The sequence below is a fragment of the Pocillopora verrucosa genome, chromosome 7 (assembly GCF_036669915.1).
Source record: "Pocillopora verrucosa isolate sample1 chromosome 7, ASM3666991v2, whole genome shotgun sequence".
Lineage (NCBI taxonomy): Eukaryota > Metazoa > Cnidaria > Anthozoa > Scleractinia > Pocilloporidae > Pocillopora > Pocillopora verrucosa.
The window spans coordinates 1,329,018-1,350,691 of record NC_089318.1 but is presented as its reverse complement, the minus strand read 5'-3'; the positions used below and the strand labels follow the sequence as shown (position 1 = coordinate 1,350,691).

General features: G+C 36.3%; 3 protein-coding genes across 5 annotated transcripts; 1 reads left to right on the top strand and 2 right to left on the bottom strand.

The window, feature by feature from the left end:
* The first annotated feature begins 1,155 nt into the window (after nt 1–1,155).
* On the top strand, nt 1,156–9,684 carry LOC131774996 (annexin A13). Of its 3 annotated transcripts, none has more exons than XM_066170485.1 (6): nt 1,156–1,243; nt 6,614–6,790; nt 7,170–7,368; nt 7,713–8,027; nt 8,588–8,682; nt 8,875–9,684. In XM_066170485.1, the coding sequence occupies exons 1-6, from the start codon at nt 1,196–1,198 to the stop codon at nt 9,028–9,030; spliced, it is 990 nt and encodes a 329-aa protein (XP_066026582.1). In that variant the 5' UTR covers nt 1,156–1,195; the 3' UTR covers nt 9,031–9,684. The 3 variants fall into 3 exon arrangements, with proteins under 3 accessions (XP_066026582.1, XP_058947087.2, XP_058947081.2); XM_059091104.2 differs by lacking the exon at nt 1,156–1,243 and adding an exon at nt 2,613–2,745; XM_059091098.2 differs by lacking the exon at nt 1,156–1,243 and adding an exon at nt 4,379–4,535.
* Nucleotides 9,685–9,721: 37 nt separating this feature from the next.
* Nucleotides 9,722–15,169, bottom strand: LOC131775566 (von Willebrand factor). Its single transcript, XM_059091691.2, has 8 exons — nt 14,926–15,169; nt 14,068–14,256; nt 13,190–13,318; nt 12,434–12,500; nt 12,091–12,143; nt 11,385–11,457; nt 10,953–11,002; nt 9,722–10,635 (listed from the first exon to the last, which is right to left on the bottom strand). The coding sequence occupies exons 1-8, from the start codon at nt 15,053–15,055 to the stop codon at nt 10,532–10,534; spliced, it is 795 nt and encodes a 264-aa protein (XP_058947674.2). The 5' UTR covers nt 15,056–15,169; the 3' UTR covers nt 9,722–10,531.
* Nucleotides 15,170–16,136: 967 nt separating this feature from the next.
* Nucleotides 16,137–20,637, bottom strand: LOC131774771 (microtubule-associated proteins 1A/1B light chain 3C-like). The gene is made up of 4 exons (XM_059090857.2): nt 20,464–20,637; nt 20,301–20,356; nt 20,087–20,193; nt 16,137–18,567 (listed from the first exon to the last, which is right to left on the bottom strand). Exons 1-4 carry the CDS (start codon nt 20,516–20,518, stop codon nt 18,405–18,407), a joined length of 381 nt encoding a protein of 126 aa, XP_058946840.1. The 5' UTR covers nt 20,519–20,637; the 3' UTR covers nt 16,137–18,404.
* Nucleotides 20,638–21,674: the final 1,037 nt, after the last annotated feature.

The following is a 21,674-nucleotide window of genomic DNA, read 5'->3' as shown; positions in this document are numbered from 1 at the left end:
TTAATCAGTTAAAAATTATAGTTTTCTTAGCTTGAATTATGAATGAAAACACTTTCTCTCCGAACACCGACGTCACTCACTGAATAGCTTTTGTGTAAGAACTACCCGCAGATGGCCATATGGGGAATTCTCTCGACATAGAACTTGAATTGTTAGCAAACTTTATTCTCAGAGTTTAACGCTACTCCTTACAAGAGCTTCCTTCAAATCTACAAGAGATAACGACAAACTTTTGAAAAAGTTCTCGTTGTTGAGTTTCAAACAGCCCTAAATGTAACCGCCTCCGACAAAAGTCGTGAATTAAACACATTTTAGACATTAATGAATTATACAACTCCAACTTAAATGTCTGAATGACACTTTTAAAACTAACAAACTGTCACTCAAGAGATCATGCACAATAGATAGTGTTTTGATACGTTAGTTATAATTTCTCTTAAATGCTCCAAAGTGTGCAGGTGTGTGATATTCATGCTGTAAAAGAATCTCTTAAGCTTCACGTACCTACATCAGCGTACAACATATGCTAAAAAACTGCCAAGGAACAACGAAAAATGACGAAATTATTACTGACAGGGGTTAAAATCATTCTAGAATTTTAATCATTCTTAAGCTTCGATGTAAGTTAACAGAACCTCAGAAAACAAAACTAATTTTGTAACTCATTTCCAACATAATTGAAATTCACTGTACAAATATAACAAATATACGAGTCGTTTTTCGTCAGTTCGTCTCTCTCCCTCTCTGCTTATTTAAAACAGAGCGAAAAGACCTTAAATAATTCTTGTGTTTTTTTGTCTCTTACAAGAATATACTTGTCAGAGTCTTTATCATTATCATTTTATATGTGGCTATTTTAGATAAAACTGTCAAAGAATACAATGGCGGTTGTTATCCTTCGAATGTAAAACAAAAATGGCGGCTGGAATACTAGAATACAGTACTGTGATAACAAAACGATGATTTTTTTTTGTGTTAAAGTCCCAGAATCTAGGCAAGGAACAAATACTTCCATCGGAAATTTTATTTTTGTTTACATGGGTTGTCACTGTCGCCTTTCCCCGCCACTTGACCAGAGACGGATTGAACGTTGGCGAAAGAGTGGCCTGGGAACAAGGTTAGCTCAAAACTTGGGCGCTCTGCTGAAAATTCAGTGTAGATTGTTATTAAGGTGAATTCATATTGATCAGGAAATATGGGTTGTACAGTTTCCACACGTGAAAACCCGTATCTTCAAGTGCCGGTAAGTTTCCAAAATTCGTTTTTCGTACGAACCGACAGCTGTAGAATCTTGACAAGTTTCTCACTAACCAAAACAAGTACCTCCTGCGGAAACGCTAAGCTTTGATAAGTCCATCAGATTTTCAATCAAAAGATGCATTTTTGTCACGCCAATTGTTTTTTGTTATTATCTTAACCTTTTCGAGATAATAACCTCTACTAAAGAGCGGATATCCTCTCTTGCCTCAACTACACCTGAGAGTCCCTGGGATGTTTTCCTTGGTTACAATCATTAGAACCGAATTGATTTCGTTCCTTCTCTCGAATACTGGCGCTGTTACTAGTCACAGAGGAATGATTAATTTATGATCGAGAGAAGAAGAGTAATTAACAACCAAAGGGTCTAATCTAACACCTTCTACGACAGGTTTGAGAAAAATTTTATCACTGTTTCCAAGATTAAAAATATTGATTTGTTTTTGGAAACAATACAGTTGCAAGAAATAAATAATTAATTTTTGCATGTGATATTAAGACTGGACCTGTCGAAACTCATCTGACAGATGCTCGTCACACCTTATGCACATTAAACAATTTAGCTTGATTTCTCTTTTTCGGACGAGATATGTTTAGTTTGGAATTCGTTCCGTCATCATCATTGGTAACAACAATCACATTGTCGCAAACTTAGCATCAATTAGTTATTCTATTAGTCCTCGATGGCGGTTTAATTCTTTACATGCAACTAATCTGCGGCAATAGGTTAAAAATACACACGTGTTTCAGATATATTTTAATTTGCATGGCGTTGTGGCATCGATGTTTTTTTTCCTCTTTTCAAAGCCAGAGCATGCTTAATGCGAGGTAAGCTGTGATAGAAATAAATACCTTTTCACTGACGCAGATTGCGAGCGGAAGAATGAATTTTTCCACCTATATAGAGTAGTTTCCCAAGACGTTCTTAATTTTAGATCATTTCGTAATTCGATGATATTGACCGTAAAGGGAAAATCATGAAGCATCAACTGCCCCTCCCAATCATAGATTCAACAATTAATTTTTACAACCTTTTTTTCCTCGATTAGGGAACTTATTTTAATTAAACTGTAGGTTTCGCTTAAGTTATTCACTCAGTTTTATAAACGACCGGGAATCTGAACCAATAAAGTTCGAGAGATGAGAGTGAGATACAAGATTCCCAGCTGAATCAGTTGAATACCTCTGTACGGACAAATTGAAGATGAACTTGAAGTGAGTAAAATGAAACAGGAAACATGCTTACAAACCGAACCCTGCCCCCTGACAATCAGCTGAATAGAAGAACTTGTTAACTGACCCTCAGTGACGCAAGTAAAGTGCTTTGCATGCATCATTTACATTCTTTGCAAACGAGAAGTTCCGCCATCGTGAATATTGCGAACAGTACCTGTTAGTTGCTGCGTAGTTCAGATCAAGATCAGCTTCATCTGCCTCCGTGTCGTCATGGGCTGTACAGTATCTAAAGACAACAAATACCACCATTATGTAAGTTTGGCTTGTTTGATACACTATCAGTAATCACACCCCTATACTGCGTTAAGCCTTGAGCCCCATGAGATATTTAAATGCTGGATTCTTAAATATGTATCAACATTGCAGTACTTTAAAACTTTAAGAGCTGAGCACAGGTTTCTTCGGGAAAAACCAAATCTGCAAAATTTCAACTTTCATCATTTTCCATGCTGCAACTTGCTGAAGCGAAGCGAACTATTACATGTTAAAATTTGTTCTGTATTATCATTGTTTACGCTAATTTGTTGACGTTCCGTTCAGTTGAATCTCTGCCTGTCAACAACTACCGCCTATTCACAGCTGCAAATTAATTTGGCTTCAAAGACTTTTTAAGGAGTGAATGCTCATCAGGCCTTATTTTAAGCTGGTAATTTTTCAACGATCCTATTTGTAAAAGAAATTCCGATTCTTGATAAGCGATGGCGCAACATGGATTTTAGAAAAGAAGATATAGCCGAGTAACATTATTCCATAGATAAAGCTCGTCAGAACGATTCCGAAACAATCATAGTTCCTTCAAATGCCCTTTCCTGCTAATAATTTCTCCATAACGCTTATGCTTCTTCACTGGTCCGATTTCTTCTCTCTGATTTCTTCTCTCTGAAATCCTACAGCGGCGAGTAAGTTTGCTCCAAGATTACCAAGTTTCAACCAGCTAACACATTTCTTGTATGTTTGCCATGTTGCGCCGCATTGATAAAACAAAGTCAGATAAAACTAATATACTGTCAGTGACTAAATTTCACTGCACTACAACGTCGACTTAACTTTCGGAAACTAATTTGTTTTAGTGATATTTTTAGTTATACTTTCAAAATTGTAAAAAAAACAAACAAACAAACAAAAGGAAAAGAAAAAAAAACCGTGAACCCACTTATGTTAATAATGTTGCTTCCTCTTTTTCTCTCTCTCTCATTTCTCGACGAAAGTAAGGCATTGCAAAGTGAAAGAGGAAAGAAAGATGCAACTCGCACCGGGATTGAAAATAACTGAACAGTTTACTTGGTTTTCTACGAAATTTTCTGCGCGATATGTAACTGTCTGTGTCGGCAATTTTTTTCCTCTGACACTGTCAAAAAAGAAAATCCGCAGGGGTACAAAAATCACCAGATGAATGTGCTGGAAGAAAATTAAAAGCTTCACGTGGTCTTGTTCCCAAGACAGTTTTATTTTTAGAACAGTTTGTAATGGAAGAAACTTGATTGTGACGGAAAAACTAGCGAGCAGAACGAGCTGTTCCTATTAATCACTCGGTGAGTTATTGTCTGTCTTAAGGTGCGACAGGAATTAGATATACACAATTTGTTTGAGTTAAAAGAGATGCTTTTCACGCTTTAACCTGTGACGTCAATCATCGTGTTTGCTCCTTTACCAACCAACTACTGTGAATTAATTTACAACGAATCATAAAATGCCTAACTGAAAACACTTAGTCTGCTAGATAGCCCCAAAGGAAGTAATTTCATTTCCGCTGGTTCAAGGATCTTTTGTGATGTCAAAACAAAAGGAAATAATTTGCGCTAACTCCGCTAAATGTTAGTTGTTTATAAATAGACATCAGTTTTAAAATTACACTTTAGAGACGCGCGTCAAGTTTGTTCACATTTCTACCCAACCTATTCAGAACGTTTGAGGTCACGAGACGAGAAATCAGTCAGACGGAACGATTGCTCGTCAGTCTCACTGCATTCGCTCGCTAAGTTTACAGCGAAGTGGAAGAAATGGGTTGCGCAGCGTCTAAAGGTGACAAATCTGAATCACACGTAAGTCGCTCTTTCGTTGTATTCCAATCGTAAGAAGCCCTAAACCAAATATTATCGCTTGTCCACTGAAGCAGCAAGTTAGAACCGTTTTGGAGTTGCACCGAAACGTCTAAAAACTATCTCTAACAGCTCTTTCGTTCATCGCATAGCACTACAGAAGACTCCAAACACTTCATTCTCGTGTTGAGCTGTTGTTAAAAACTGTTCACGTTATTTTGAACATTGGCTTAAGTGTGTCCTTAAACCATCTTCACGTTGGAGTGCCGAGATTCATACATCGTTACTGTACCGTAGCTGTACTTTCGCGATCTTTCGATCTTCAGATCTTTAGAATTGTTCTCATAGTTAAAAAACACACACAAAGCAAAATACGACTCTATGGCTAAGACAAACACTGCTGATCGCTTAGCTCCTGTAAAAAGAGAAAGGACAACGGACAGACGACAGTAAACAGAAAATGTCACCGATTCGACAATTTGAAATTTTGCTCGTGCTGAGGAAGTGAAGCTGGCGTCTGTCAACAGATAAGCAGTCGTCTCTAAATAACAGTAGGAAGTTTATTTGATTGCGGTGAAGTTCTGAGAATCAATGGGCTGATTAGAAACTCTCGTGCTGACATTGAAACTACCAAGACAAATAGCCGATCTACCTTACACATATTATATAAAATTATTTTCAACAGAGTTGATTGCGAGTTCTTCAGCTTTTCCTTGAGACTCAAGATATGCTAAATAAACAGCCACATGGAAATATTCAACTAAGTGATTATAAATGAAGATTATGTGTAAGTTTATTTCAATAGTAAAGGGGAAATAACTTTCTTATTTTCTTGTTTTCTGTATATATAACTTTCTAGAGAAATATCTTGTTTTTTCCTGGAAGAAATCACTCTGGACTAGTCATGTTTTGCACTGATTCGTAAAGGCTGGATTTATCTAATTAAGCCAAATTATGCAATATTTTAATGGATTTGGATGAATACGGAGACAATAAAATCAATTAATTTTTACACAACCTGCCAACCCACAAGTTAATTAATATGAATTATTGCATCTCTTATTTTGAAAATTGCAGAGCCTTACTCAAATGCACGATGCTGGCCTTTCTCGGTTCAGTACGTTAGATAGCGTTCTCTGCACCCAAGACATGATTAACGGTTTAAATCCCTTCGCAGCATAAAACAGTAATTTCTTTCCCTGGGGGAATTTTGTTTCTTGTTTTACGATAGAAAAAAGTAGTACTGGTTACAGCAAATGAATAATATCCATTTTTCTCGCATAACAAGCACTTACTGAATTCCTCCTTACAGAAGAACTTAAAAGATATAAGTAAGGTATTGTCTAGAATATCTCCTGGGACACGTAGAAATATCATGTTGAAGCTCATACCTTCGTTACGTAACTAAGCATATTTTGTATTGAACAAATTGTGCAGTGCCGGTAAAAGAAAGTACCGCTGGATAGTCCAATAAAGCTCAAAGATAGTCATTTCAATTCGACATCAACAAATTTGAGTGTTTTTGGAAACATATAAATCACGCACAAGTTTATTCTGCAAAATCTTAAATAGAGAAAAGCGTTTCGACTGAGAGTCACCACACATATAACTATTGAGACAAGAACAGCCGTTCACAATGCAGAATGCAGAAAATCAACTATCTTGAGGGAACTCAAAGTAAAAACTAGCGAACTGCGCCTGACGCGCGAGAAAACGCGCTCTAAGGCCTCTCATTGACTCCTGGGGCATCGACCAGAAGCACATGAGGTAAGAACCGGGGTGTTAGGCAGTTGCGCTTTCTCGTTCAACTACCGAAAGAAAACTGATAAAAGAAATAAATGAACAAATAAATGAATAAAACAAAAGTAATGGCTTTGAATGTTGGAGGGTGCAATTGGCTTCAGATTGGCCCCCGATTGCTGTAAATGAGGCGCGGGTTTTCTTGGCCAAACCCAAACAATCGTGGGCCACTTCCGACCAACTGAAAATTGCTCTAAAACAATAACTTAAAGCCTAGCTAAGGTGGCAGTTGGAACTTAAGTTGTGATCAAATGTTTCTTTTCTGTTCGGTCGACTTACAGGGGAGGAATGAGGTCAGCAGTTGGGAACCACCCAACTGGGATAAGGAAGCTGGTCGACTGCGTGACGCTATCCGAGGATTGGGCACCGATGAAATTTCCATAGTTAGAGTCTTGGCCAGATTGACCAACAGACAGAGAAGGAAATTGCTGAGAGTGTACAAGGAACGATTTAATGAGGTAAAGAGAAATCAAGGTTTTAATATTTATGTTGAAAATGTTAAACAATTCTGGAGTACAGGAAAAAATGAGGAACGGGGGTCCAGTCAGGGTGTTGGCGTTGAATATGTTGATATCCCTTCCGTCCGCCTTAATGCATTATTAAGCTGATTTGCGGTTTTAGCATATTCAGAAAATTCTGTAGAGAAAGAAAAAAACAAACATGAAGACACTCAAACAAACAAAAGTTTGTAGGCTGCCTACCCTCCGTAAGATAATGCGTTTGAACCACTCACTGATGAAGAGGTTGTTGGAGTATTTTAGTGAAGTTTGCGCTCAGCCAAGCGACTTATCTATAAATTTTATTTGAAAAGAAATTTTATGTTTTCACTGTCAACAGGATTTAGCAACTGTGCTTGAAACAGAGCTGAGGGGGGCAGCTAAGACAGTGGTAGATGCGTTACTGTACACACCTGAGATGTACAATGTCACTTCATTAAAAGAAGCCTTTGAAAGCAAGGATTACGATACGGTTGTGTCCATTATAATATCAAGTAGAAATGACAGTTTAATGGACATGAAGGAAAAGTATTTTGCTGGTGAGTACAACTGTTTTTTTTTTTTTTTTTTAATTGAATCCGAAGGTCGTTGACTATGTTCGGTTCAGATCATTTTTATATGATTTGACCTCATGTTCATCAAGTACTTGAACAATGATTGCATTTACCGTCACTTTTGTAAAAAGATTAATTATTTTTCTGACAAATCCTCTCAGCTACTTACCTTTATTGGTCTGCATTATTACTATTACATTCATTATTTTTATCATCGTCGTCATCGTCAACATCGTCTTCTCAAGAGAAACTAATTATCTGTAATAAGAAGATATAATTTTCATACAAATTGAGTAAAATCGTCAAATCTGTTTAACCTCCTTGTACAGAGTTTAACAAGACATTAGAAGATGATTTGTCCAAGATACCAGACAAAGATGTCAGGCATATTGTGATGTCGTTACTTAGTGTCGATCGATCTTCTGCCAAGAAAAGAGCTGATAAGGAAGCGGCAAGAATAAGAGCCACCTTGTTGTTCAATGATGGTGACATTCTGTCTCTGTTGTGCGAAAAAGTTGGCAGAAATCAACTGAGGGAGACACTGGCTGCTTTTCTGGAGTTGCATAGAATCAATATTGGACAATTTATTGAAGAGAAATGTTCAACTCTATCGAAAAAAGCGCAAGACACCTTAAAAGATTGTGGTAAGTACGGCAATAATAATTAGAATAAGAGAAATGGCGTACGACGACGGCACCCGAACTGTTCCGAGTCCACTCACGAGCCGATCGGAAAAGAGCCCGAATATTCAAAAGTTTCTGGCTGTTGCTAACGAAAACACCTGATCATCATACTTGGCTTTCATGCACATGTTTGTGGGTCATGTTTGTACTTGGAGATTGTTGCCTTGTTATCTAGAGTTATGCCCACATCTGAATATCAAATGGCAAATAAATAGCAAAAATTTAAAACGTTAAAAACTGTGGAGCGGGTTGTAGGCTCAAATAACGCCTTTCTCTAGATTACTGTGCGTCGGTCCTCCTGGTTCGGGGAGGAGCGCTGGCTCATTTCCTGAACAGTGAAGTCTTAGACCCCCAAAGTTTCTTCCATGCTTGTAACTTTAACCTGAAACTCATGGAATAGAGTTTACATTGATTGTGCATCATTTGCACTCTCCTGTTACCCTCACAGCTTGATGTCACCGCGACAACAGTATTATCATTAACTTATTTATCTATTTATTAAGGAATCTCATTGTTTGCAGTTTTATTGATTGAAAACCCTCCACAATATTTCGCAAAGGAAATGGCAAAGGCTGACGAGCTCAAGATATTGAGAATGATGGTCTCTAGGTCTGAGGTAAGAGTCTTAATTTGTGTTCAAGGAGAGAATATTTTGAGCTCTAATAGAAGTTTGTTAGATGATAAAAAAGCAAATAATGGTTTAAAAAAATGGCATATGCACATCCTTGATATATCTACGAAAGGACGTCCCCGAATCACAAAGAAAATAGCCTGCTCATATGAAGCTGAATGTTTCAATTTCTAACAGATAGACCTTTATTACATCAAGAAAGAGTTCCTCAGCATCTACTCGAGACAACTCCATGACACCATTGACAAGCAGTGTCGCTTTGATTACGCCAGACTGTTAATAGTGATACTGGAATTACGTGGACAATACAGTGAGTCAGCTAAGAAGAGATGATTTATGGCAACGTATCGCATGTTGTATCCCAGAGGTTTCGCTTCGTGTAGCCTCACTCAGAATGAAACGAAGGATCTGCATGGTAATAACGCCCTGTAGGACAGAAATCGTCTCTATCCATGGGTAAAAACATATATACCACAGAGAGGCTCGTCTTTTTAAGACATTTTGGATGGCGACATTATAAGTACTAAGAGAAGTTTGGTTGAGGCAGTTAATTGTATTGATATATCATGAAATCTCTCTGCTGAAAATCTCGCATTATGAAGAAAGGAACAAGTGAAAACAAAAGGAACACTGTTGAAAAGAGAATTTCAAAAGACAAGCACAAAATCTAACAATATTATGAGACAAAAAAGATAAATATATTAATAAAAAAGTAATTTTTTAACGAGCAGTTTGATCTGTGTCGATTGCTCATACGCGAAATTAAAAGGGGCTATTTAGTTCGGTGAAAGATCCAACATGAAGGAAAGTGGACGAAAAATAACTGAAACAAGTTGACCTCAAACACATATAAGGCGGTTTACAAATTCCACCGCATGGCCTCCACTCACGCGCGCGTGCCAAAAAAGAGTTCTCTGGCTACAGATCTAGATAAGAAAAAAAATTGGGAGGAAAAAGATTGTTATTCAATAGCCCCGTTTTTGTGACAAGTTTCTATTATTTAATTCAACAATTTCACAAATGCTATGTACAAAGCTTTGGAGACTGACATCCAACAACATTCTTGAAGGGCTATGTTTTAAAAATGTACAACAGTTAACACGACTACAAGGAAATAAATAGCTGGATAAATATTAAGTACGTGTAATAAATAAATAAATAAATAAATAGACTGAAATCCAACAACATTCTTGAAGGGCTATGTTTTAAAAATGTACAACAGTAAACACGACTGCCAGGAAATAAATAGCTGGATAAATATTAAATACATGTAATAAATAAATAAATAAATAGGAAGTTATCAAATTTTTATCTACATAAGATGTGAAAATCTTCTAAAGCTGTTTTCACACGCTATTCCAAAGTTATAACAGGTTTTGCTAAAGAGTACCACAGGTTTAAATTTACGACCTTAGACACTATCGCCATCAAAAAAGTATCATTTTTTCCCTATTGGGCAATTTGACGTTTAGCACTCGTTGTTAGCACACTTAAATTAGTCTACCTGTTTGTCTATTAACGAATTTTAAACACTCTGACCACTCTGTAAGCTTATAGAAAGAGCTATACTCCTTAGTTTGACTCCATTCCATAAAATGTTCCCCAAAGATTATTCCCACAGCTGCTTAATCAAACACGGACACAGAAAAAGGTTTAATACTCGAGAAGTCCCTCTCTGCTGAGCACAAAGTGGTCGTGAACAACCAATGCAATCATCAGGGTTTGGATTTCGCTGTTTACGAAAGATTCCAACTGACAATAAAGAATAAAATAAGTAAACAAAGCTCTCTTCTTGACCAAATTTTTGCGAATCTGAGTCACTGTCATGGTTTCCTTAAGAACAGAAATGACACTTAAGCGTGTATGTGAGTAAGGAAACTATGGCTGTCTGCAAATACATTGCGTGATGACTTGAAGGAGCGCTTCCTTTGGATTGGACTGCAACAGAAAATTTAGAAACTACCTTAACTGACGGATAAAAGTAGACTAAATATGATTTTTAAGTTACCCCAGATTTTTCTTCCTGTCTCCTAAATTAGTATTTGTATGGACTGGTAATAAATATGGTCAGCATCTTTGATACAAAACTTTTGCAAGTAAACCAGACAGAGAGATTTATTATGAATTCATTACGATTACAAATCTAAAAGTTACTATTCAATGTGGATGTCTCTGATCATGTCACTTTAAAGACAATCTAAGAACACTCCTGATCTAAAACATGAAATCAAATTTTTTGGCAATTACATACATACCAACACTGCAAGTTATTGCCACGCAATTCCATCTGCGAGCACGGCAAACACTGTAGATTTAGAAACAACAATTGGCAATTAATAACTTCCAGTGTGAATGAGGCCTCTCCTGTCATATTTTCTTTCATACAAATAACTTCAAAATAAATAATGTAATGGGAAAACTGACCAAAGTCAGACAAAAACATGGCCACAGGAGCCAAATGTTATTACTGTTTAAATAATTCAACATGAAACGCCAAAAATTTGGCTAACATATTTCCAGTTACTCCAAGAACTTAATAATAGTCTACATCCAAAAAAATATAAATAAATGAAACAAGATGGGAGAACCAGACAGGATGAGAAAAATATGTAAATTAATTCAAGAAATACAAAACTTGTGCAAAATTACAATGGATTATTTGTTTATTTTACAGCTGTATAGCTCACCACTCTTTGCAGCCTCTGTTTAGGAGTAATAACTCTCCTTCCTCATACAATTTTCCTCTGTAATTGCATTTCCCTAGTTGGACAAAATTGTGAGATCAGCATCCTGATACCCAAAACATTTTGCTAATTACCCATAAATGATCACAAGATGCTAGCAACAGTGTCAGTAAGTGTCAATTGAAAGTGTTCTGCAATTGCATTGATTTTGCTTTTATTTTGCTATAAGATTGGTTGCTACTCCCACAATCAGCGCAAAAATTAATATATCACCCATGACTTAATCACTCACAATTTCCCACCCTTAACAAAGTTTGCTTGTTCGTACTTTGAGTTCTCATCCAACACCTTGCATTATTTCCCTTTGCTCTGATTGGCAGATTCCAGCCCCTTTGAATTATCCCCTTTTTTCTGATTGCTCTTCTCCTTTGCAAATCAACCCTTCACATCCTAACATCAATATGCATATTCTCCATACTGTTCTCTAAACATTTCCTAAGGCGCTGACAGGGAGAATTTGTGTAACAATCAAGAGCTTCTTCAGTTGGTGATCACTTCCTTTATCTTCATGACCTTAATGAGTGATTTATAGGTCATAATGTAGGGAGACAGTAAATGCTTGTTACTCTTAGGGGTTACACTTAGGGTTAACTTGATTGTAAAACTTGCATGTTAATTAGAATGCAATTATACAATCCTTTTTGCTCACCTTGTAGACAGTTCACATCAGATGAGCAAATGATTGAGCCATTCTGACACGAACTGTAAAAAATTGAAATCTGTGATTATGCCATTCGTAACTCAATTCAATGGTTGTTTTTATCATTCACCAATTATTTGCAGACTGCAGCTATCAATTTTGACAGTTTGCTTCTTAAATTGCTTTGCTTGAACAGATGCAATGTTTTTGGTCTCATCCGTATCTTGAGAGAAGTTGGCTTTGATTAACATCATGAATTTAAGCTTCTCAACTTGTCAGAAAAAAGAAGTGGAATTTTGAGACAGGTCTAAAAATAATTGGGTAAGCATAACATTATCACTTTATTTCTTACCAGTTTTGACAGGGTTGAGAAGGAATTGATTCTCCATGCTTGAAATATTTTAAGTCCCTCTTACAGCCTGGAATTTATATATTGAAAAAAAAATTAATTCTTACGATCTTACCTCTAAGTATAATTGTAGTCCTAAAAGTTTCTTTATATCATATGATTATCAATATTCAAGGTTGCAGAAGCCTGAATTTTTTCCTATCATTTTCAATCAGTAATTTACTGACCAAGCTGACTTTGACCATTTTAGTGAACAACAGAAGTAAAAAAAAAGTTAGAATATCATTGTGAGCTTCATGAAATGGCTGGGGATTGAGAATAAAACTTTACACCAAAAAAGAGTTGAAATACAGGGCCAAGTTGTAAAAAGGTCAGATAACGCTACCAAACAGATAAATCACTGTCCTGCAGATGAGTGATAGCAAAACATATGGCGTTATCCACCGGATAGAGATTTATCAAGTGGATAGCATTATCCGACCTTCAAACAAATGGGGCCAGGTCTTTTGGACTGTTTTCAGGGGAAAAAATATCAATAAGTTCTATTTACATGATGATTTGAAGAACAATCCACAGATATGGAGTTACAGGGCCATGCAGTCTTTTCACACCACATCATACCTTAAATTTGTGGGTGAGTCAATTCCTTTCTGTATTGGGCCGAATTCCTTCCAAAATATGTATCAGATTGGGGGAAAGATCAAATTTGAAGAGTTGGTCAAGAGAAAATGGTTTGTGTACAGTCCAGAGTTTTCTTACCTAAATGACAAATATTGCTACTTGAAGTACTGCACTTTATTCTCCCAGCTTCACATGTACAACACTTATGATCTAGTACAAATGTTTCACCAGAAGTAAAACGTTTTCGGGTAAGAATATCTACACACACTGGAGAAAGTGAATAAAATATAAAACAGATGATAAGCTACTTCTGTCTGTGACTACAATCAGATCAAGTACTTATCAAAGTTTTAAAGGATAATGTTCTGAAGCAAGGTCCAACTCATTAGGCCAAATGAGTGCTCTCATGGCTTATCATTAACTGCTACTGAAGATCACAATTCACGCCTTAGCATAAACTGGGTGTTGCCTGGGAATTCCCGGTTAATGCTTTTTCCCACTTTGCAGTGCCCAAAGCATACATCAAGAGAGAAAACCTTTTTAATTTGATATTTCTTGACATAATATGAACATTTTGCTGATACAAATGCAGTTAAACGTTGGCATCACTTGTATAGAGACATTCAGTTTCTCTGGCCCCTCCTGCAAACATACAATGCATATTTGCTGACCAATTCTACTAATACATACATCTATCTTAGAAGTGTTCCTAAAGGGATAGGTTTGTTAACTTTATGGGTCCTTCACCTCAGATGGCCATAATAAAACTACCTGTTCCTACAACTCTTTAACTCCCATGAGTGATCAAGACAGAATATCTCCTTACAATATTAGTACAATATCAAGCATAGAAGTGATGAGAATAAAGTAGAACATCAATTAGGGGACTATCAGTTGATTCAATACCAAATTCTCCAAATTGACATCATAGGAATTTTACAACAGACAGTTAGGAGAATTAGAAATGAGATCTTGAGAGTTAAAGGGTTAAGAAAAGGTTGTTAGGACACACTTACTCTTGGTGCTGCTGTCAGTTTTGATATCTGCCAACATACACTCTCCTACACAACTACTCCCAGGCAGCGTTGGACAACAAATGTGCCTTCCATAATTGGTACAATCATCATCCTTTTTGCAGGGTATTTTACAAGGTGACCACCTATTTTGTGAATTTATGTCACTGCTGTCAAGCTGACAGGTTTGATCTGGAAATATAAAGATAGGTAAAAAGAATTCCAGTTGCAACACATGAGTGCTTTGAATGTTAGACTAAAAGCTTAAACAAATTTCGAGCTGCCACATGTAAAGCTTAGGAAAAGACTACAAAGTTCTTTATTCTGTGAAAAACACCCTCAGATGCAAAGATCTCAATGTATTTGCTCCATATTAGCTTTACTAGAATTCTAGCAGTCTTTTTAAATATTTTTTTTCCAACCCTTCAAGTAAACCAAAGTGAGCGCGACAATATTGAAAGCTTCTGCGCTTAATTTATGCAGCAATTCTCTGGCGCTTTCATTTGGAGTGATTTATTCCGACGAACTTCATCCCGTTGAAACAAAGTTTTCTTTACAAGTTTCTTTGTGTAGTATTCAGTTATCTGAGGTTCGGCTTGAATAGTTTTCACTCGCCACGGAAAGATCAGTCGTTTTACAAATTAAACATACATGACAAGCTTGTGGCATTTTCATCTATGTGTTAATTACTTCAAGAGCGCAAAACAATGGGAACGGAACAAATACGTTTAGCACAACATGTGCCGCATGCAGCGAAAATATTTCGCGAGATGGCGTCCAAAAATTACACCTTGACATTACAATCCTATAAAAATGCGTTCAATTCCTTAGAGAAAGTGTAATATGTAAAAATCTCTATACCTCCATGCGCATTTTCGGTGCTTGTGTTTCGCGGGTGAATGGAATTTTGACTCCGCGAATTTACAGCGAGGGTTGAGATCAGAGCGAATAGAACCGCATAAACCGCACGTGTTAAAATCCAGTCAACCATTTCACGACTATCCAAAATCAACTCGTGGTGAGAAGAAAAACAAGACGCATCGGCTCAACAAGTGGACAATTGTTATTAACATAATCTCTCGCCTCCGCAACGTTACGTACTCATACAAAACATTGACCGTGACAAGTTGCGAGGGACTGGGACGCCCAAAACATTTAGATGAATGGTTGGCAATTAGATTTCTCTTTTAATTTATTTTATCTATTTATTATTATCTACTATTTATTACAATCTGTGGTCAAAAAGGCCAAAGGATAATCTGCAAAGGAATTCAAACCCCATATAAAAACAGATCACCTAAGAACTAATATAAATAAACTAAAGATAATAAATTCAAGAAATGAATTTATGAAAAGGAAAAATACTTAAGAATCACTAATAAATTTCTTAACTCTAGACTTAAAAATATTTACATTATCAGAATAACGATTATCAAAAGGTAACTGATTCCACATGTCAATTATTCAATGGAAAAAACTATACTTCAAGACATTAGTTCTGGCATATTTCTTCTTTAAAGTTAAAAATCCTTAGACCTAAGTGAAGTGGTCTGCTTCAGAGTGGAAATCTAAAATTTTACTGACATCAATATTTATGATGCCATTATTTACTTTATATAAGAACGTCACATCAGTCAGTAATCCTCTCTTCTCCAGCGACATGAAGTTTAACTTCTTCAAACAAATGTCATAGGGATCATCGCTCTTTAAGATAACTTTAGTTGCTCTTTTCTGTACCCTTTCCAGCTTATCAATATTTCTTTTTGTTTAGGGAGACCACACCACCAAACTGTTTTCCAGGTTTGAGCAAACCAATGAGCAATAAAGAGTACGCAAGGTCATAGGGTCACCTAGACCTTTACAAGTTCTTTTAATCAAGCCAAGCATTGTGTTTTTAATTTAAGACGCATTTCAAACTACAACTGTTTTTCCTCAACGTAGTCTCAAATGTATCCACCCCAGGATCCTCCAAAATATAATAGATCAGTAAGCCTTACAAATTCACATATACTAAGAAAATTATGAATTGCCAGAATGAAAGGACATTTCAAATCAAAAACTTAACAGTAAGATAAAGATTTGGAATGGTTTTAATACAATGGTGCTATACCATATAAAAACAAGAGTACTTTCTTACTCACAATACATTAACTTTCCCCACTTAGACTCTGCCAGATAAACTTTATTAGGGAAAATTCCATCAGCAACCCAAATTACCTCACTATGTGCTTGGAGTTCAAAAACAAGCAAGTGAAGAAACAAACACAAAAACAAAAGACGTTTTTTCCCAGCCAACAGCGAGTCTCTACCTCCCAGTAGTCCATTTAACAACTGAGTGCTTGGTTGCCAAGCCTTTGAACAGGAGTGAGGCTAAGTTGACCCTGTTATGATACAAACCTTGCTGCCTTTCAAATGCAGCAGGTTTGATAAAAAATACTTTGTTATCATGTGAACTAGATATTGGTCTCTATCACAATATGGTCAACTTCAGCCTCACTCCAAATCAAAGGCTTGGCGACTAAGTACACAACTGCAAATTGGCCTATTGTCATAATGTGTTAATGATCAACAATTTGCCCATTACTTGAGTGAAGTCAGAAATTCAAAAGCTGAGAAGTCTAACACGTAAGATACATTCAATTAAAAGTTTAGCTTCTGCATGCACACATGAAACAACAAAATTGGGGATGATAAATCACATGTTAATTTTTTCTTGGTAAGTGTAATGTATATTAGATATTTCTGGTTAATACCTCACAAAATTCCCTTTTAAATCAAGGTGATGAGATGTTTGTAAGAAAAAGAAAGCATTTTCTTAAGTTACACTGTAAAACCAGCATTAGTGTGTAGGTGCAATTCTACTTGAATATTATTCCCAAATAATCTGAGAGTTACATTAATTCCAGGCAAAACATGCCAGAAAAATTCACGAAACACAAGTATTCTTGCCCAATCCATCACAAGAACTACATACTTATTTCTACAAATGAAAACCAAACTCACACATTATAATATCAACTCTCAAACCATACACACCAGAAATTTAAATAAATTTAAAATTTCTTCTTTAAGATTTTGTAAAACTAAAAGCCTAATAATTATCATAATCACAAGGGTTTCAATGATTTCTTTCCATAAATGGCTGCTTATGGTGGAAAAGAGAGCTTAATGACTGGAAAGGGGGCTGTAAGGCAAAACCCAAACATGAGTCTGCTTGTAGGCTAACATACAGCAGCTAGAGGTCTCATAAACAGTGGTAAACCATTAGCAACTGGCTTTTTTGGAAACCCCTGTAATCAGTTGAATGTTACTACTACTTAATAAGAGCTTAAGTTAGATTTCATTCTCATAATCTTTATAACCTTCTTATATGCTACACATTTAAATTAGAAATAAATTTAAATAATTCCTAGCATATCTAGGTAATGACATTTAATGATATATCCTTTCTTAATACCATGAATGAAGGAAAAGTTAATGTCTCTTGACTTCACCTTTACTTTGTTAACCTGACTTGAGGCAAGAAATAAACACATTGGTAAAATAGCCGATAGAAGAGGACGCAAGTGTTGACTTAGGACATTGTGGGGAAGGAAAAATGGGCAAGTTCTCATTTTGGCAGATTTTGAAATCTGTTTATGATCAGAAAAAATTTAGTTCTGTATCATCTCAATAATTGAAATTGTATAGATACTGTACGAAATTCCCCTTAGAACTTTCACATAAGTGAAGGAGATAAAAATAGATCATCTCCCCAGCATGACACATTGGAACATATTTGCTCTTTTCCACACTACCAACACTGACAAAATGACCAAGATCAAATCTAGTAGAAAATTAGCACCACCTAATACATCATGACATTGCCATGGGAATTATCTTCACATCTGCATGGAATGTTTGTTGATAAAACATCATCCAATTGATTTCTTTCCAATTTTTTTTTTATCAAATTTAGCAAAATATCATGAAAATAGCTGAGAGATTCAAAGTTACATATTTACTATCTAATCACTATGCACCTGCTGGAGGACAACCAAAGAAGATTAATCACTATTTATCTTAACAGTTAACAAAAAACCTCTGTTTTGTCTACAGATTATCACAAGATATGGTGCTAACTAACAACTTGAACCCTTTAGAATACTGATAAAACTTTCTGATGTTGAAGGATACATACACAATACATGAGACTCTTCACAATTTTACGTTTATCTAAGGCGATGATTCTGGACTTAAATGTTCAATCCTCTCCTATTTCTGAACTGTTTTTTCTAAAAAGGAAATGTTCTCCAGTGACATTATGTCTGTATTAGTATCCTTTTCTCACTTTATGCTTGTCATGAGCCAAACATTTCTTGAGAAGCGTAAACCATGTACAGGAATCCATCTTCATCCTTCTCTTCCTTGTAAACTTCTGCCATTGTCATAGACATGCTTGCTAAACTTTTGTTGTTTACAATGAGGTAGAAAGCTTGTGTTGATGATAATGACATGCGATTCCTAAAGAAAAAAAAAGAAAACAACAATAAGTTACAATTAAAAATAGTTGGATGGAAAAGAAACTTTGCAATTACTCTTTAAGACACATGAGTTATAGTTATTAATTTAAACTTTGATCTCTAGTGACTAGCATCTAACTTCTCCCTACAAGATCACCCCTGAATCAAACATTAATGTCACAAGAATAAAGGAAATGATCACCAATTAAATAAGCTCTTGATTGTTACACAAATCCACCTTGATAGCACCCTTGGGAACGTAAGAAGAACAGAGTGAAGAATTTGCATACTGTAGGGTAAATGATTCCAGCAATTTTATATATCAAGCTGGCAATAAGCTCAGTGATTGCTTTTTCCTCTTTTGGCTTAGCCATGTAGATAACTTGTTTATCTATAGTTCTTATTTCATACAGCTTTCCATATCTCTAATGGACTTCACATTAACTACTCAAACAGAGACCGACTCAAAATCAGGACATGTTTTTGCAGCTTGTTCTAAACCAAATTAGTAAGAAAATCATGAAGATGGTTTGTTTCAAATCCATTCACAATGAAAAGCAAAAGATGTATCAAATTCCCCTTTAGTTTTGAGAAGAGTCACTAACCACAGATAAGAAACAAAACTAAAATACTGACATGATGACATACTGGAGAGCTTAAGTGCTATTTACAAAAAATTTTTGAATATTTGTCAGGATCAAAGTTAGTATTGCATACATGCAATACCCAACAATTTTTTTCATCATTTCATTCATGTTAAGACTTGAAAGAAAACACAATTATTTACACTCGCTAACGATGCAATTCTTAATAAACGAAAACAAAATAATACGTGTTTGACGACCAAGACAATCCTTGGCAGATAACATACTTAATGTGTTTTGAGAACAAAAGCCTTTCATTTTTAATTTACCAGATTAAACAAGTCTACTGTAATACCTCTATTTAGATTAGAAATTGAAGCATTTCTTCAAAAGGTAGTGTAGGTCAACTGATAGAGGTTAGAGGATCATTCCCCAAGTCATTTTCTGAAAAATATCCATTTTAGGAGCAACACTTCATATAAATTTCACATAAGCACCGATACATGCATGAAGTCATAGCATGCTTTTGCTTGGCGTAAGAAGATCCGTATGAATATGTCTCACGTGGAAAGTCGAGTTATCTTCACCGATACTATTTTTATGACCTTACGTGACCTTGTAACTTAATTTCCCAATTCGACCACCGCGCATTTGTGATGCTCTGAGACGTGTCTTGAACTGCTTGGAATCCAATCAATACTAGAATGTTAACTAAAAAGTGCACTTTTCGAGCGCTCTACCAAACGTATGAGCGTTCTTATCTGTCAGCGAAGAGTTATTCGATAGCTTTCTAACTTAACATAAACGACCCTTGTTTAAGAGCTGCGACGTGATGATTATTCAAAACGGACCAGATGAAACAAAGCAAGTTACGTTCGAGCTGAAACAAGCGAGTTGCAAAATAACAAACACGCAGACTATCATACCACAACTTACCTAATGATTGTCACGAATTGGCTCATAGTTAGCTCTTGAGGAACGAGAAATTTTGTCTTATCGAGTAGCGGCAAATCCTTTTCTTTGTGATATCTCTCGACTATAACCTACAACAAAAGGTTACAAATGTGAATCTGCAGTTTTGTTTACCAAGAAACGCGATGGCCAGTTTTACCTAAATCAAAACTCAAATTACTCGCAAAACATTACTCACAGGAATTTTTGACGGGAACTTGGCTCGGATTCCAGCAACTTCATCTCTCCGACTGACTAAAATTAAAAAAGATAGCAGCGTCTGTTAAGGTTTGCATCGCAAGGACTGCAACAAAACATCAACAAAGCCGCGTGTAGGCAAAAAACAAGACAAATCGGTTTACCAAAACTTTTCCGCTGTTTGAATGGCCTTGTGGATTTTACGTCGCTGTCGCTCATTTTACAGCGAAAATAAAAGCCTTTGTGAAACTCCGCGTTCCTGATCAGACCTAACGGAAGATGACTTTTACAGTAATGACGAAATTTCAACGATCAAGGTACTCGTTTCGCAACAGGACTTTCGCTGTCCTGGTTCGATTGATTAATTGACCAATGAAATGGCTTGATAGATCAGCATACAAAAGAATATGATGCAAGTCCTAACTGGTTCACCATTGGTTGTTTCAGATTCCCAAATGGGCCAGGGAGTAAGGGTTGGGGATGAAATGGGAACAGGAATCGGCCAAATTTAGAGCGGACTTTAAAAGGGGAGGGGAAAGGCGATCCGAAAAGTGAAAAAAGTCGACACAATATTATCCTTTCTATTTCGAAACAAGGCCAGAGTAATCTGTTTTCTAACAGGGAAGCTCGAAAAAGCGTAGACGTTATGCAACAGATTTGACAAATATTTGTGTACGTGCATGCAGGGGTACCCACCCCCGCAGCTTCTCCTTTTTTTTTATTAATTTCCGGGTTTCGTGAGATCAGATTTCTTCGAACAGTGTATCTCAATCTAACCTAACGCAATCGTCGATCTAAGAGACTCACCACAAAAATACAAACTTTGGTGAGCTCGGTTAAAAATGGAAGTTAACGAAATGAAAGGAGAAAGAGCGCTTTTCATATGCTTCAGATACAACGGTGTGGCATAGAAAGACCACGTTCACTGTCTATGAAAAGCAACTCACACATATGAAACACGCACATTCTATAAAGTAAGGGACATTCCTTATTTACAGCCTTTTTGAGCAAGAAGCGAGGAATCTCCCAGAAGCTCGAAGCCTATAGAAACATCAGCTACGAAGCCTGCATCATTAAGGAAGGGCTAACATACGGCTGACAGTCTAAGGAACTCTTAGGGGTGATAAATGACTTGAAGAAACTTTACGTGATAAGCCCCTCTTCTCGTGAGCCCTTGACTTCCAAATATCTTAACCCTTTGACCCATAAGAGTGACTAGCATCTAATTTCCCGGACATAGTTTGAAGCTACACTGGTTTGCAGATTTAATGAATGTAACCGAAGAAGTTACAATTCATAGACCCAACGTTTCGACACTCCTGTCTTGTGCCTTCATCAGGGGTGATCTAAACGCGTTTAGATCACCCCTGATGAA